The sequence below is a fragment of the Melospiza melodia genome, chromosome Z, assembly GCF_035770615.1.
Source record: "Melospiza melodia melodia isolate bMelMel2 chromosome Z, bMelMel2.pri, whole genome shotgun sequence".
Lineage (NCBI taxonomy): Eukaryota > Metazoa > Chordata > Aves > Passeriformes > Passerellidae > Melospiza > Melospiza melodia.
This window is the reverse complement of record NC_086226.1, coordinates 37,018,935-37,036,345: the sequence shown is the minus strand read 5'-3', so window position 1 is coordinate 37,036,345 and position 17,411 is coordinate 37,018,935. Positions and strand designations below refer to the sequence as shown.

At 39.5% G+C, this 17,411-nt stretch overlaps 1 protein-coding gene and 1 long non-coding RNA gene across 3 annotated transcripts in view; one reads left to right on the top strand and one right to left on the bottom strand.

Moving 5' to 3' along the window:
- LOC134432308 (uncharacterized) overlaps positions 1-4,387 on the top strand; it is a 35,803-nt gene extending 31,416 nt beyond the window's left edge. The window contains exon 3 of the long non-coding RNA XR_010031288.1: positions 4,306-4,387. This is a non-coding gene — a long non-coding RNA (uncharacterized LOC134432308). The remainder of the gene's footprint in view (positions 1-4,305) is intronic.
- PIK3R1 (phosphoinositide-3-kinase regulatory subunit 1) overlaps positions 1-17,171 on the bottom strand; it is a 60,472-nt gene extending 43,301 nt beyond the window's left edge. Inside the window, exons 1-2 of one of the 2 annotated variants that reach the window (XM_063180882.1) lie at positions 17,029-17,171; positions 11,831-12,582 (exon numbers count right to left, since the gene is read on the bottom strand). In XM_063180882.1, the coding sequence (XP_063036952.1) occupies positions 11,831-12,164 (334 nt within the window). In that variant the 5' untranslated portion in view covers positions 12,165-12,582; positions 17,029-17,171. Of the gene's footprint in view, positions 1-11,830; positions 12,583-12,833; positions 12,865-17,028 lie in introns of those variants that run through there. The other variant, XM_063180883.1, reaches the window with a different exon arrangement.
- Between the last annotated feature and the right edge of the window lie 240 nt (positions 17,172-17,411).

Sequence of the window (17,411 nt, the reverse complement as noted above, 5' to 3'; positions counted from 1 at the left end):
TCCTGAAAGAGGAATCTAATGTATGATGCTAGCAACAGAGTAGCCCAGGAAAAGCTTTGAACTTTGTCATACTAGGATAAAATTGCGCTGCCACACCTCTTGATTAATTAAGGTTGCAGCTTACTACATGGCAAGATAAAGACAGGAGCAAAGGCATCTTTCAAGGAAGCAAGTTATTGATTAGTATTACAAGAGCAAAGATCTAGTTCCCAGAATGGCAATTTACTATGTAATGTCACCATTCACAAAATATTCCTGTATTGTGAATCACAACTATGATACAACAACATCTCAAAACTACTAGAGAGGCACCATAAAAACCTAAAGTAAGAGGTGCTTAAAACGTGTCACTGAAATCTTCTATTGCAAGGCATGTCTAACAGGAACAACAAAGTACTGAGAATTTGAAACTCTGGATTTGCAAAGTCATGGAACAAATAAACCAACACTAAATTATGTTACCATATATGTTGAATCTGTGCATTCACGTTCTAGTAATTATTTTGATTTTGATGCTTATATTTGGATTCCAGCTGGCGCAGGAAGAGGCATGCCAGGAAGATTTGTTCTGCAAGGAATTGTTTTGGACATCCAGTACATAGTAACTGAAGCCAGACATGGAGTGAGAGTATGGTACTCACTCCTTGTGACAAATAAAGATATGTCACAAGGAGTGAGTACCATAAAGATTTTTTTTTAATGGAACCTAATCCATTTCTGGTTCCTGGGTTTATTTATCTCAGTGAAGTGTAACTGCTAAGGTTCTCATATGTTAAGAATTTTTAAGAGTTACTTCCTAGGTTCACATTTTTGAAGTGAAATGTACATGGCATGAAGAGATTAACCTTAGACTATCCTGAAGCAGTAGGTTTGTTTGTTTAGTTGTTTTTTTAATTGTCTGGTTTGTTTACCTAATTCCTTACAGGAACAATGATAGCACCTTTGCTCACAAAAGTGTCCTAAAGATGACTTAGTACTTGTCATTATGAAGTACTGTGAAACACTAATTAGTCATGTCATTGGAAAGAGCACAAGTATCAATGAAAAAACCTGTTTCCAGAGAGAAGGTTGAAGGCTGTGAAGAACAGGTGGCTTAATACTAGGAACTGATCAACCTGAATGAAGCAATTTTAATTCAGTGAAGACCTTGGAAAAAAGAAAGCAAGAATAAATGGGGGAAAGGGTGCAACAACTATATCAATTAAAAAAATTGCATCAGACGGTATACACTGAAAGAAGCTGTACTTTTATGTATAAACACAAGACTTAGATGCAGTTTTGAAACCCTAATGTTCTCCTACTGTAGTGTGCAGCTCTGTGTCTATACACACATACATCAAGGTGATAAAACTCTGTATTTATTCTAAGTATAATAATTTGTTACAGTAAAAGAATTTACAAATAAAACTGTCACCATATCACTTCCTCAATTATAAGAAACCCTATTACTATCACATTATTACCCAAACAGGCAGCCCTAAGGAAAACATCAGCCCTGCCAAAGTATCTATCACCCTAGAGCAAATTTTTAACAAGTATCAGTGAGGAGTTCTGAATATATAGAAAGAAAATAACCTTGTCAAAGCAGTTTCTATACTGTCATCACCAAATACAATTAAATTTATGTAGTTTCCTAAATGAAAACATTTAACTACTACATTCACAATTCTTATAATGTGCTGGATATTAAAGGGATAAAAAGTTAAGTAATCTACACTAAATATGTACAAAGGAAGCAGTTTGGACTATTTAATAACTGGCTTTAAATTCATCTAGAAGTTAGGAGCTTCAAGCAGGAATAACAGGGTGAAATTACATGCCCTACATTAGCCCAGGACCTCAGAAGAGATGCTCACAAGTCCCTTACTTGTTTTCAAAATTTATGAAAGGACAATCAGACTCTGCTCTTTACACCAGTGTTTATAGTGTAGTATTTAATGCACATTCATATTCTATGAATCTGGTATACTGGAATCTCTTCCAAAAAGAGATAAGATTTGTGCTCCAAACACTAAAAGTATTGTGAATTTTGCCAAAAAGAACTAAGACTAAGAACTATGCGATTTTTCCCAATGGTGCTAAATCTTGACTATAGGTCTGATCCTGTTCCTTCTGAAGTCGAGATGGGTTTTGCCACAAATTTAAGAGAAAGTAGAATAGTAACTTATGGCTTTGTGTATGAACAAGTTCTTGAAGTAAAGGAAAAAAAAACCCTCAATCATGTATAGTATTTTCAAGAACATCAGTACTTTACAATAATTTTATTTTTAGTTTGCATCCAAAAGGATTTTGAAGAAAGGATTTTAGTACTCTATTTAGAACAGAGCAGCTCACATTAACAAGCATGGGCATGTTCCATCCAAACTACTAGACAATTTACCACCGTATTTGATTGACTGGCTATTTAATTCAAACAGACATTGGGAATTAAAAAAAAAAACCCACACAAAACCCCCCCAACAAAACAACCATACTCATCTAATTGGCATGTTCTTACTGTGTCATAATAAAACTCTACATATTTGTCTTAGAGGAAACATCTGGAGAAAAAGCATAACAGTTGGTAACTGTCTTCCCCTTTTTTGCTAAACTGTTCATGCAACTCAAAGTCCTGCATTCTAAATCACTCTGGAAGGCAGCAGCAGCCCACTAGCGCCTTCAGTGAAGGTTTTAGTATCAAAAATAGATGAGACTTTCAATTTGCTAAGAAGCAAGATTTAATGCTAGTTGCTCTGTAGTAAGCATTGTTCAACCAGTGGTTTAATATTATTCCCAAATCCTGACAATAACGAGATTGTGAAAATCTCTTATTTCATGTAGGGGAAACTGCAGTTTACACAGGCTACCAGAAAGTTTTTAGAATTGTAAGCACTAAGTTTGATCCAAGAAGTAGTCAGAAAAACATGGAAGTTGCAGGGAACACTAATTTTTCAACCAACAGTAATTAATTATAAATACAGCAAAGAGAATTCAAACATTCATCACTCTGTGCCCTTAAGAAGCCCTCATTCAATGAACAGAGGTCCTATTTTTGGTTATTTCAGAAGAAATTTTTGCTACTTGCTGTTTAGAATTTGTTCCTTAAAATTCTATCATTTGGCCAAGCCAGATTACGAGGATGAGTAGAAAAATTTTTATGGCTAGAACTGGCTTGCACTGGAGCAAAAAAGCCTCCCTTAATCTTCTTACTAAGAAAATTACTTATTTGGGCTACTGACTTATTTAGGCTATACTCCTCTGGCTTCAGAACAATTGAGTAGATTTGGACTGGCCAGAATATATTGTTAACTGTACTTAAACATCTGTACAGATTTTACTCCAAAGTACCTAAAACAAGCCTTCACAGAATACCCATATACCAGCAGAGACTGAAAGGCCAAGCAACAGATCACACCTCGCTGCACCCCATGGTGTCCTGGCACCTCACAACTCTTGGCAGATCACATCAGGGCAGATGTCTCTCATGCATGTGCCAGTCAACTAAGAGCAAAGCAGGAAATGATGGAGGGTTTTGCCACAGTCTCTGTTGCTCCTCACCTGTGCCAAGCAGCTGTGTCTTGGCAAGGATGCAATTCAAGGGTAAGGTTGAAAACACAAGCGACATTTTCCTGCTCCCTGCATCCAAGCGCAGCACATGAAAAATTGCAGTGAAATTTTCATGAAAAAATAGCACCAGAGGACTGGAATTTGTGCTCACAGTGTCGAACACCATGTGCAAATATGAAAAAGACTGAAAATTTTTCCCCTTAACTGCTTATTTCTGGAATGTTCCTGGATAGAGAGATAATGAAACCACATACAGCTGTGCAGCCTTATCTACTATGATGCATAATTAGTGGTTTCTTTCATTAATTCCCTAATTTAAGTGCCTTCATCTACCTCCAGCAAAAAAGAGCTGAGGAAGAGGACTGGGAAATAAAAAAGTAACCTCACAAACTAAGAGGCTTCTCCTTGAGAGAGACAGCTGGAGAAGTTGTAACATGCTTTGGAACATTGATTTGCAGCGTACCATTCAAAAGTTTCTTTGCCAAGAATAGTCCTCCATGCTTATCTGCTTATCTACCAATGTTATCCAAGCAGGATGAAGAGATCTTGGAAAAATAGGTGATAGCATTGAAGTTTTCTCTCCTGACCCCAACAAATAAATTCCACTGTTATATCTGTAAACAAGACATACAAACCTGGTGCAGCCATGCCTTCTGCTAGGTTGTCGTTGTAACTCTATCCCAGCACAAACCAGCTCAGAGGTGCATTCCCTCTCAAGACTACAGATCTCAGGTTGCAATATGCTTCCTTTCTTCCCAGGTGGCGAGCAGGAGGCTATGGAACTGGAGTGTTCAAACATGATGCATCCGACAAATACAACTCCAGAGAGGAGAAAGAGCAAGGTAGAGACTACTTGAATTAAATGTTCTAGAGTGGAATAATTTGGCTTTTTGCCACTACCTTTACAACCTAAGGTGTGCATGTGTTTTACAGGAAAGCATCAAAATGTTCAAGGAAAGTAGAGCTTAACTTTGTTTTTCTAAAACACAGACAATAAAAAGAAAAAAAAAGGCAAAAAACCCACAGAGAAAAATCAACCCCATCTATTTTACTGGAAAGATACAATTGCTGCATCATAAATGGACTCAAAGTAACTGCCTTTCCTGCAAGATGTCTCCCTTCTGCAGGAGCATCTTCCTGTCCCAGATGCCACCAAGTGATTTGCCAGCAGAGATGGAAACTGGCATGTTTAGACCTACCAAAGGCAGATCTTACTTCTTGCTCTCAACATCCACAACCTCCAGTGAAGAAATTATCTCAGATACTGACCTCTGGGAAATGTTCTAGCATAGCAAATGATGAAGAGCACATACAAACATTAGTGGATTGAATGAGAAAATTGTCTGACAGCTAACTAAATTGTAAAAGACATTTTTCATTATTCATGTCATTATTCATTATTCATAGTTTACATAGTAGTTTTGAAGTAGGAGATAGTCTCAAAAGACATTTTTGAAGTGTAGAAACCATATGCAATCACATCTTTCCCTGGATCAAGGCAGTAGTGAGTTTTTGAAAATCTGCCTTGTGAATCTTGTTACCTGAAATATCAGGTAATCAGCTTAAATATAATTTTTTAATGCTGTTTTACATACAAACTATTTTATAAAGTGGGTCAACATGTGAAAATAAGGAACAAAATTTAGGTGCTACCCTTGTGGACTGCAGCATACAGCATTTATAAAAGACTGAACAAAAAGCAGTCTCATTAGTACAAAAGGTTACACCTGCTAACACTTTATGAAAAGATTTCAGGCAATGTGCAAGGGTGCAGGCATTTCTACAAGACAGTAGAAAAAAGAAAACAAACAAAAACCAAAACCCTAACAAAAAAATCTACACAAGCACCTTCTCTTAATGAAACCATCATAAAACAGAATTGCATTTTAGATATGTATTTTGATGAAGACATGAACAAAAGTTAGCAACTATTAACCAACTATTTTTTTTTTAAGCCAGAAATTCTCTTTAAGTTCTCTCAAGCACTTAGATTCTTACCAAAGTATTCTCAGGACTTAATACCCTTCTCCAGTTAAAATAACCATGTCTTTAATATTGTGTAATTCCCTTTATCATTCTTAGCTATGAAAATAAAGAAGTTCTTTGTATTCTAGACTTCAGATTGATTTCATGGATGTTCATCATGGAGAGTGGCTTTGGTAAGACGCAGATGTAAAACAGTGCACAGCCAGCTGCAGTTACAGACTCGTGTTCTTTCACACAAGAAAATTTGGATGCATATATGGCATCACACAACTATTTAAGTGGGCATGGTTATTTGCTCAGGGTGCTGAATGATCCATTCTTGGCAAACAGTACCGTGTATTGCTAAAACTCACAAACTGACGTTATCACATGCAAGCCTAAGTAACAACTATTTGCTAACCAGTGAAGATTTTTTCAGATGTTCCTGGATCACAGCTACAGGACAAAGATAATTCCAATAAGAGTGTAGGCCAATTCACCTTTGCCATGCTTTACATCTGCCCCAGCTTTCATGTCAGCACAAGGTATTAGCAGACTAAATCAGTATAACAGAAGGCTAAGAAAATGTAAGCAAAGTCACTCAACATAGTGACGCCTTTGTAATCACAGAAAGGCATATTAAAATAAGTACGACACAAAACTGACAAATATTTGTTACAGCAGCTAAACAGGAGTGTCTTATTATTTCAGCTTCTTAATGCAAAAATGTGTAAAATAATGTGTTAGATTAATTAGATTGATACAGTCAGGGAAAAAAGGTTCATTTCAGTCACACAAGCCTTTTCAGTCTAAGATCAGCCTTGAGGATTAAAAGGGGGTTCTGTGTACTCCAAGCGATATATTTTTCACAGGAATATCTATTTTTCAATTCAAGAATAATTTTAAAAAGCTCTCTCTCTCACTTTAATTTTTATCCTGTGAGGATTAAAATGTAACATGGAAGACAGTGTGTTTGAAGGTCCTTCCTCCCTCTTGCTTCCTTCCTCCTGTACCAGCAGGTGGGGCCACGCATCAACCATGAACTTGCCCAGGGCCTCTCTCCACGTGCAGTTTGTACTCGGACTTGCAAAGCCTATCCCTGTGCGTCCTGTGGTGCTTATAAAGGCTTTTATAGTTATTATCAACCCTGATATTATCGCTGTGAAAAAAAAAGTTCTATCTCACTTCAGTGGAGCTTGCAAAAATCTTTGCCATCATCAGTGATAAAGCAGTTGGCAAGGACTCTGTTTTCAGATGCATGCACTTATCTGGCAGCTAGAAATTTGCCTAGAAGTGTTATCACAAGCAGCCAGCAAGGCTTTACGGCAGGAACTTGCCCCATTTCCCAGTGCAAGTCAAACTCAACTGACGTGAAAACTCATGTCTGCAATGAAGTTCTGACAACTGCAGCAGGGCAAAGGCTTATACTCCAACTGGTTCTAAAAAGAAAGAATTCAAGGGCTCTGGCTTGAATGGTAAATATATTTACCATTTGTATATGTCATGAGATAGTGGCTCATGATCTCATAATTTCCTTTTTCCATTTGCCTAAATCATCCAAGATGACTGTTTTCTTGCCAATGGAGGCTCCAGGTTCACTGCATTTCACTCACTCTTATGTCCCTCAATACACAAATCTAAGTAATTTTCACAAATGGATTGTTACACTGGCTTTAGAGCAAAATTAAAGAAACAAATCCTACAACACACTCGGTTAAACCATGCACAAATGGTTTTATGCCCTCTGTCAGTTTGGAACTCTATCAGATACATAACCTGGTTGGTGAAAGGAAAGAGTTTCCAAATGTTATGTGTCATTATCTTTGTGTAACTTGCTGATCTGTATCTGTTCTAGAAGAAGAGTGAAAAAGAGTTTGGACTTTTTCTTTAAAAAAAAAAAAATCTCTTTTATAGTTTCACCACAAGAAGGAAGAGCTTCAGATTATTTTTAGGCTCAAAATCAGCTGAAATAGTACAAAGTGTCAACATAAACAACCCTTTTAAGTTATACGGAAGTTACAGGCAGTGCCAAAACATCAAACCAGACAAATTATTCATATAAAGTTTTGGTCTGCCCTACTGCAATCTGATCTTCATTTCAAAGTGAGAATTTAGCATTCTGAGTTAAATCTGTATTTCAGTCCATAAATCAAAGATTAATGCTCCAAAGTATGCTTAAGATCAGCCTTCACAAAATAGGTAGGGAAATGATACTGTATGAATTAACTCTAAATATATATGGCCATATCAGATGAGTTGAATCAACGTTTGAAAACCATATCTGGACTTTGTACAGCTTATGCACTTTCCATTTGCAAAGAATTGAGGAAAACTGGGATAAGCGAGAGGAACCAGCCTAATGTAGCTTCAATTAAAATAAAATAAAAAATCATTCCAAGAGAAAAAAAAACAGTCTTGCGAAATCTTTACTGTTTCACATAAACTTCAGATATCTGCTGGGGGGAATAAAGATGACCCGCTGCTGTGTCTCCACTGTTGCAAGTACCTCAATCCTCCCAGCAGCAGCCAGGCACCCTTGTCTGGGAAAAAAATGTGGCATGTTGGATCACTTGGAATCTCTCAATAGTGAGAGGAATTACATCTGCCTTGCCATAGCTCTGACACTACATCATCTGACACTGAGACTAGAAGGTGCTAGAGACTTCTTGGGGCTTTTGTTTCTCTTTTCTTTTTATGTCTTTTCAGATGCTATTTAAAAAAAATCCCCCCAAAATCAGACTAAATCTAATTCTTTACTGACAAAGATAAGGGGAAGACAGGCAAAATATAATAGTCCTAACATTTCAGCCAAGGAATGCTAATTCCTGTCTTAACCAATGGTTCAAGAAACTTAAAATAAGTGATGAATAAAATAAAAATATGGGGAAAGAGTTAAGTGTTTTAATGGAACTTAAGACCACCAGCAAGGGGGGGGGTTGTTTTCAGATTGGCTTTTAACATTTAGGAAGCTCTCTGTTTTTAAGACTGACTGCATAAGACAGGCCTGATGAGCAGAGCTCTTCCCATGTCAACAGCCTCCTTGACTGCAAAGTGTGTTCAGATGTCTATGATTATTTGTTTCTGAGTAATACAGCATTATGAGTACTGGCAGCATTGTGCTTAAATACTGCAAATTATATCCAATATAAAGCAATCTGGACATTGATGAGTAAGTGATCAGGCTTAATAAAGACAAGGGGGAAAACCATTCAGTAATTAAGTACCGTTCAATAATTAAGTATAAAAGAGTAGTGAAAGTATTAAAAAGTTTTCTTCAAAAAATAAACCTAGGTATATGGCAAATTAATGGAACTTCTTTGATTATGCATATATATTCTTTGAAATCGCAAGTTTCTGATACTCTTATTCAACATATACGCAACAGGAGTACATACAGAATTCCCTTTTTACAGAATTAAAAAATGATACAGATTACAAATAAATGAGGTACGTTTAAGTAGTTTTAAATTACAGTTCTCCATTAATTTGTCATTTTAATCCACAGTACTTTCAATTCATCAAGTAGTGAAAATGTAAACTTGACTGCATTTGGTCAGGCAACTTCACACTACACCTTAATTTATTTGAAATACACTCTAAGGGTGTAGAGAGAAGTATCATCTTGGGAAGAATCTCTTGGCCTACTGCCCATTACATTGGCTGCTGGACAATGTTAACTGTGCTATTCCCTGCCCCAAATAGCACAAACAAAAATAGTGAAGCCATCTCAAAATCAAACATATATTGCTACATTGTTCTTTATCTGAACTGTATTTCTGCCCTCACCTCTGATTTTACCCTAACTTTTGTAGCATTCTGCTAACTTAAATGTCTTACCTTCATTTTGATTTTTATAATACTCTTTCAGTAAATTTCCAAGTCTGCTTCTAAGATTCAAAGCACTCTCTGCCTCAGATCTCTTCAGGAAAAAAGATCTGTAAAGAGACTACTTATAATTACTTTTCCTAATTTCTTTTAGGAAAGCATACTTTATTTTAACAGTAATTAAGCCTGAAGCTCAAATTTCTATTCAGAAGGGTCTAATCCCTGGTCTTAGGGCATTATGGAGGTGTCTAGCCTCTTATATGAAGCTTAAAATCTTTAATTCAAAACCAGCTATGGGAAGTCCTTTTTTTTTTTTTTTTATCAGAATAAAACAAGGTTGGACTGCAAGCTGATTCTTAAGCATTTTAGAACACAGCAGGATTATGTGCGCAGGCTTTGAGATGAAGATTCTCAGTTAAATCAGAACATTCTCTTGTTTCCAATTCCCAGAGTCCCATGGTATTAAAAATAAACACATTGTATGTAAATAGTACTTTGTCTACGGGCAATAAATCTCACATAGAAGGTTACATATAAGCAGAGCCCCCGCAAGTCTGCAGCAGAATTTCCCAAAGTAACTCCCAGCAGCTGAAACTCCCATAAATGTCTGTTACAAACACAGTCCTGAGGCAGGCTTGGAAACAGCAAGATTAACACCAGGACTTCCCAGCGCAGTGCTGCGGCCAGCTCACAGCATGGTGCTGCGAACAGAAGCATCGAGCAAGCATGAGTACAGAAACTAAAGAAGTTACAAAGTGCTACTTTTTAAAACAATAAACATCAAAGCCAGGACGCTGGTTGCTTCACCACACCACAGAACATGTAAAGAATGGGATTTTCTTTCCATTCTCTGCTTCTCAAAATAATCTGTCAACTTTGAGGTGTCTATCCAAAAAAACGTATTTCTTCTGCAGTTACACAGGATGATGATAACTACCTTCACAGGTGGGTTACGAAAACAGCCAGTGTCACTTGAGCAGCATAATTAATATACAATAAAAGAATGATCAAAGATATAATAGTTTTTCTTTTAAAAGGAGATACTCCATTTTCAGAACTATGCCAATGAAAGAGAAAACATGAGGCTCTAATGACTAGCAGTTAAGGGTTCAAGGACTTCAGAGATAGGGACAGCACAACTTAAAATCCCCTACAGCCTCATCTGCCCTCAACTTCATCCTAACAATGATTTACATCTAGGCACTGCAGACTTGTAAGGAATACCTGCTGCAGTGCTTCAGAACACTGCTGTATAAACCACTGCAGATTCACTCTTTGTTAAGTCCCCACCAACCTAGAAATGCTTCTGCCAGGTTAACTTGGTTGCCACATACATTTTTGTATATTTCTGCCCTTATATTTGCTGGTTATCAGCACAGCTGAATATAAAGTTACAATATGCACAAAGGGATGAAAATTGATAAACTGATACCACAAATTTGCAAGTGATGCTGCAAACATTTCTGTGTAGGAAGGGCAATGATACTGTTCATTACTATGGTGTCACTGTAGTGACACCATAGTAATGAACATGACCACATACTACAACTCTTATTACCTACAGTTAGAAACCCAGAGAATTTATGAAGCATTAGAAGTTGAAGAAATAAAAGCCAGTCTAGACTTCTCCAATAAGTTATAAAGTCTATTCTAAAATGTACTTGGCTTATTGATCTGTAAAACCCAAATTTGAATGTCAGTAGGTAAAAGAGACAAAATCACTTGGAGGAAGAGTTTTTTGGGGTTTTTTTTGGTTTTTTACCCCAAAGCTTTTCCAATTATAAAAGACAAGACTTGTTTCTTCTCTTAACAGAAGAGTTCTGATAAAATTCCAAGTTGTGCCTAGCATCCTGTTGCAAATAAAGCTTAAAAAGCAACTTAGGAAGATATTTCCTCTGTTTAAGCTTTTTTCATATAAGGATATCTTTTTCTACTGTATGCCATACCCCAAAATTATAAATCTGAATTTCTCTTTATTATCATTTCATTCTTAATTTTAAATTATTCAATTTTATCTTTAAGGCCACAGGTAACCCCCCATGATGAGACTATTTATCTTCTGCTGGTAGCAAAAGATTTGTGGTAAGAACATGCTTTTATTTAGAATGCATAGTATTGGACTCACCAAGAACTTTCTCAATAGTGAGTTTAATGAACCACAAAAGGAAATACTTCCATCCATTTCTTAGAAACCTAAAATAAATGTTAACTGGCTCATTTTCCACTTAAGGTTTTAGAGTGGAGAATTAGAAGCAGACTTTCTAACCTGTGAGATGTACCTCACAGTAAGTCACTGGTCCTTGTGCCTGAGACAAACCATACAAAACTACAAAGTGTGTGAGCTAAACATTACAATGTAGAAACAATTCTTAATTGACTGAAATGAGCCGTACACTAAAAAAAGGTAACCAACAGGTGCTATATACATGAAAGTACACTCAGACAAGACTGTGAAACAACAATACTTGAAACCATGCACCTTCTGAATACTGACCTTGTTGCTCACTCTCTGATTCAGCTTTCGCAGGACTTGGTGCTACTGGAAGAGGCCGAGGAGGACGAGGCTTTGGAGTGGGGGGAGATATTTTTTTTCTTCCAATGTACTCTACATAAGTTCCTGGGAAATCCCCCCTCTCCCCTGTGGTTTCATTAAAGCCGTTCAACCAACCAATTTCCTCAGGCTTTGCTTCTTCCCCTTCACTGAATCCAAGTGCTAGTAAGGTACCTTTATTCACAGTTAATATATCTCCTAAGTGCAAGTCAATATCTTCTTCTCGCTCTTTTTTGTAGTCATATAAAGCTCTGTATTGATATCCCTCAGCACTCATCTTGGCAAATGATTTAACATTCAAAAGTGTTACTAAACAGTATTGAAATGCAATTGTCCAGTTATAGTTTTATGTACAGAGAAATTCAAGATTAATTAAATGGGATGATGAAAACGTCTCTTAAGTAATAAAATCCAAAAGATAATGAAAAAACACAGTCTGCCTTTTCACTGCTGATGTTTTTACCAATGTATTTATTCTTAGTCACTGTCTGTTGCAGAAGTTAAAAGTTCCAATTCTTCTGTGTCTAGCAATATTCTTCCAATTAATTCTTTTCCTGGGCTTCCCAGCACTTCTTTGTCTTCATACACAAGCTCAGACGACTCTTTAGCCAGTCACGCTTTCTTCAGATGTATTTGCCACAGACTGCCCACATACCTTAAATATTCTGCCACCAAACTCTGCACACATGCTTTTCCTGGAAAGAGAAGAGAAATGTCATGAAATCATTTCACATTCACTTGATGATTGTGAACTTGGGATTCTACTTCTGCAACCCTGGCAAAGACTCTGTCCCACACAAGAATCCTATGTGACAATAAAATCAAGCAAGAACACAAAAAATATCTACAGCAAATGTTTGCATTTTTATAAAGGATATATGTCAAATTACTTGAACCAAATTTGTAACCCTGCAGTATGAGGCACACTTCCTTCTCTGTGACTTACGGCTACTGAAAAGCCTCAGAGTGAGAGGGCTAAGCCCTGGAGCTGTTCCTCTCCACTCTAGTGCAGTATCTAACTAGGCAGCAAGATTTTATATACTATCTCCAGAAGCCAGACAGCCACACCCCTTCTCCACAAAAGGTCTGTCAAGAGAGAGGAGGAGCTTACTGTAATTAGCATTGACCACTGGGGTATCCAGTCTCCTCCTCTTTATGACAAGGGTGAGGATGGGCAACAATCCCCATCCTGACGCCTGTATTTCAAAAACATTTTGTAGGAACGGGTCTTCTTGTAATCTGTAGAAGAACCAAAGACTCAAAATAACTTTTACTTGATGACTACCATATTTCCCCTTTTTCTTTTTTAAAGAGGGGCTTTACCACTCCCCCATCTTCCAGATGTTTTTTAATGTGTTTATGGTATAATACTAGAAAAACAATCAGCAACTGAAACAGGCACACCCAGACCACCTAAGCAGCCCTAGCAGGAGTGAAGTATCAGGGTACAGGCTTAAATTACATTAAAGGCAAGAGAACACAGGCCTGAACTTTTAGCTCAAGGTTGCCCAACCATAAAGTAAAAGAAAAATATGACTAAAACCCAAATCTATTTAGAGAACAGTTGCTTGAAGACATATAGAACAGTAAAAGCTTTCTAAATATTATTTCAACTGTTACTCATTTACATCTACCTAAAAAGACAAGCCAAATCATAATTTGAAATGCTATACTGGAAACCAGAAAGTACTAACTACACAAAGCTGCAATGAAAGTCCTAAACTACATCTGAATAAAAGATTTGAGAGAGCTGTGTAATACCAGCAGGTAAATATTGACTATGTACTTTGCATTCAATGTATAGAAAGCCCTTTTGTGTTTTGTTTTTTTTTTTTGTAAAACACTCCCTTTTTACTCTCTTTAAAGAGACATCAGTAGACAGGGCTGGAATAGGGAACATCTGACAGCTCTTTTCCTCACCATTTTTTCTAATGCCTCAGTCATCAAGTCCTTTGAAATGTGATTGACAAGCTAAGAAGTGTTTATAGGAACGCATATGGACTTTCTGTGCCAGTGAATAAACCTGATCCCTAATTTGTATGTGGCTCCTCTTCAGCCCATCAGGTCCCTGAAGCATGTTGCACAACATCTCTCGTGACAGAACACAGAAGAAAATCTTGTTAAGTTCTAGAAGAACTTCCTTATCATCCCTTGCAACCAGTTTTTGTTGTAGGAAAGAATTATGTGGGCCTGAATTAGACTTCCTATTTCAAAAAGCTTGCACATAAGTATTTATTTTAACAACTTGCAAATCTATCCACGTGTATTAGGCACCCAGCTCACACCAAAGCTTTAATTAGAGATTTCTGCTGCCACTTCTGAAAAACCAAACTATGTTGCCTACCTGACTGATGCTACCAAATATCACAGACTTTGTAATTAGCATGAATAGTTTCACTTATATTTAATTTTGACTCTTCTACCAGAGAAAATTCTACCGACAAAAACTGTGGAAAAAGTACAGGTACCAGTGTATCAACTAAATAGCAGAGAAGCCTTTACAAAAGCATGGATTTCTCCTGTTTCATGTAGCAAGAGAAAAAAAATGCACTTTAACAGTTTTGATCCAAGCATTATGATTAATACAAATGTTTCCAATCAAAACCAACCATGCATACAGCAAAGCCTGCTAGAAAATTACCATTTTGACTACTTTAAATACTCTGAAATATTTATTTTCTTTTTAAGGAAGGTTCAACAAGTGCTCTGCTACAACTACTTATTTAACTCCTACTGCCTGTGGGCATTTTGGCAGCCAACAAAGTCTTCTAAACACTGCATAATTCAACTGACTTGACCTACTCCTCTGATCTTTTATTATCAAATGTATGATAGCAACTTTATGGCCATATATTTAAAATTAGTACTTCTGTCTCTTATTAATCTCTTGAACATACAGAACTGGAAATGTTGTAGTAGAACTTCTTATGACAATTTTAAATCATATTTTAAAAACTCAAACCGTTAGAAAAACTCAATGAAGTTATGATAGCAAAGTTTCCTTAGATCCAGTTTCCTTGGGGCTCAGAGCTGCAGTACCTGTTCATGCTCACTTATCAGCACCACCCTCAGTACAGAGTACCCAGGATCTGCCCTCCTGATCTACGGCTCATGTACCTGGAGACACTCCTGTGAGTCAGCCATTGTGAACTCCTTGGATTTATGCCTTTTTCTATTGTTACTGTGTCTCAGGTTCAGGGATGAACTAAGACTCAGAGTTCAAGAGCCTTGCATACAGATCTAACACAGGGACAAACACCAGTTTTCCTCACCTGCTCAGTAACACCACAGTGTATGCAAAATGCCTCTTAGAGTGCTTGGCTAAGATCCTGCATTAAAAAAAATTCCTTTTACTCCAATTGAAATTACACAGTCTCTACATTCAGGCATTTTGACTCAAGCTGACTGGTCCTAAAATATATAGCTTGAACACCATCTTAAATAGGTTGAAACAAACAAACCAAACACTTCAGGGAAGAAATACTCCTATATTTGAGATGATTTTATTACTGGATTTCCATTTGGCTGGTCAAATGGAAAAGGAAGAAGAAGTACAGGAGGAGAATCAATGTTCATTTGTTTTTTATTTACTGTCTACGAGCATGATGCCACTGAAAGATTCCTGAGTTCAGGCAGAATTCCGATCTCTTAGCAGAATCGTTTACATTGAGCATTTCAGTAGGGAAAAAAATTTAATATTCAACAGAAAAACTCGAGACATTCCTACAAATTTAGGTGAAAAACAAAGGGGACATGAAATCTTCCCCTTCTCCCTCCCTTTCTTCCCCTGTTAAAAAAGACATCTGGCTCCCACTTCACTGGTACCCAAGGGTTTCCTCCCACACAAGCTATCATGTCTTTGGAGCTGGAGAATAAAAACTTCTACACTGCATTTGCATGCACAGTGATACCAGAAGGGTGGGCTGTTACTGGTACAGCATGCCTAGTACAAGACGCAAAGATTTTCTTCACCTTTATATTAACAAATTTAATAACCATATTTCCTGCAGTGCAATCTCTCTAACAATTTCCAAAAATCGCTAGAGAAATCCCTGCAATCCTACCTGCTTACCCATTGCAGGATAAGCTTGGTAGATAGAAGAGCTGACTAACGTACTCAGGGGGACACTGAAATAATGAGAATTGTGGGGTAAGCAGGGAAATTTGCTTGGAGACCAAAATCTTCTCCCCACTAGGTGTCTACACACCTGTGACTCAAACTGCAGCTTTCTCTGAAATATACTCTCCAAGTGGAGACGACCAAGTACCACTTTAGAACACTATTTTCTGCAAGAAAGTGAGGTACGTGATGTATCACGTAGTAATACCTTTATACCATTTACAGTCTGAAATAATTGTTTTGAATCTGTGGAGGTTCTATCACAAGTCTTTAAACGAGTCCAAACAGATACACATTGAATAAGTACTGTAAGCACTATACACCACATCTCGTTCTGAAACATCTCAAAGACCTTATAAAGGCTGCAAACTATGGACGAAGGGAGGTGATAATGAAAAAACTCAGGAAAGCAGTACAGTCTGAACTTCCGTCCCGTTGAAGAGACCGGCAGGTTAACCACTCCGGAGCCCGCGCCGACACGCAGTCCCCGCCGCAGAGCAGCCGCTCTCCGGGGCCGCTGCTCAGTGGCTGCTGTCTCTCCACCGCCGGGGCAGGGCTGCACCGAGCCGGCACTCGATGGCGGAGGCCCGGGCACGGAGGACGCCGAGCCGACCGCTCCCGCCCCAGCGCTCCCTACGGACACCCCTTCCGCCGCCCGGGGGGGCTGTATCCCGGCGCGGGTACCAGCCCGGCTCCCCACGCCACCCGGGCAGCCCCGCGGCGGCCGCTCGCCCGGCCCGTCCAGGAAGCGCCGGGCCGAGCCGCCCCTGGCCGCGAGGGCACAGGCTGCCCCATCGCCGGGGCTCGGCCTCGGCCGCAGCGGACGCCCGCCCCGGCACGGGGGAAAAAGTTGCGCGGGGCGGCGCTGCCGCTCGCGCTGTCACCCCACAGGGGCGGCCGGTGCCCTGGCTCCGGGCGGCCGCACGGCCCCGCGCCGCCCCCTCCCGCCCCGCTCCCGTGCCCCCGGCAGCCGCCCGAGGGCCAGCACCAGCTGCAGCGGATGCAACAGGACTCGCTTTACCTCAGCGGCAGCAGCGGTGGCAGCAGGAGCAGCAGGAACAGCAAGAGCGGCGGGGCCGTCACCACCTCCCTCCCACCGGCGGGCAGCAGCTACCGCCGCGACGCCCCACTCTCCGCCGTGCGCCCGTCCCGCCGCGCTCCCGACCGCGCTCGCCGCCTCAGTGCCTCGGCGGTGCCGTGCCCGCCGCCGGCTCTGCCCCCGCCCCCGGCGCCTTCGCCAACCCGCTCAGGCACCGCCTTCCGCGGCCGCTGACTGACGGCGGCACCGCCCGCCCCCCGCTCCGCGGGATCTCGGCACAGCCCGGTGCGGAGCCCGGGCGCCGCCGGGTGTCCCGCAGCGTCCCCGCCGTGGCCAGGGGCCTTTGGGTCGCCGTCGGCGAGCTT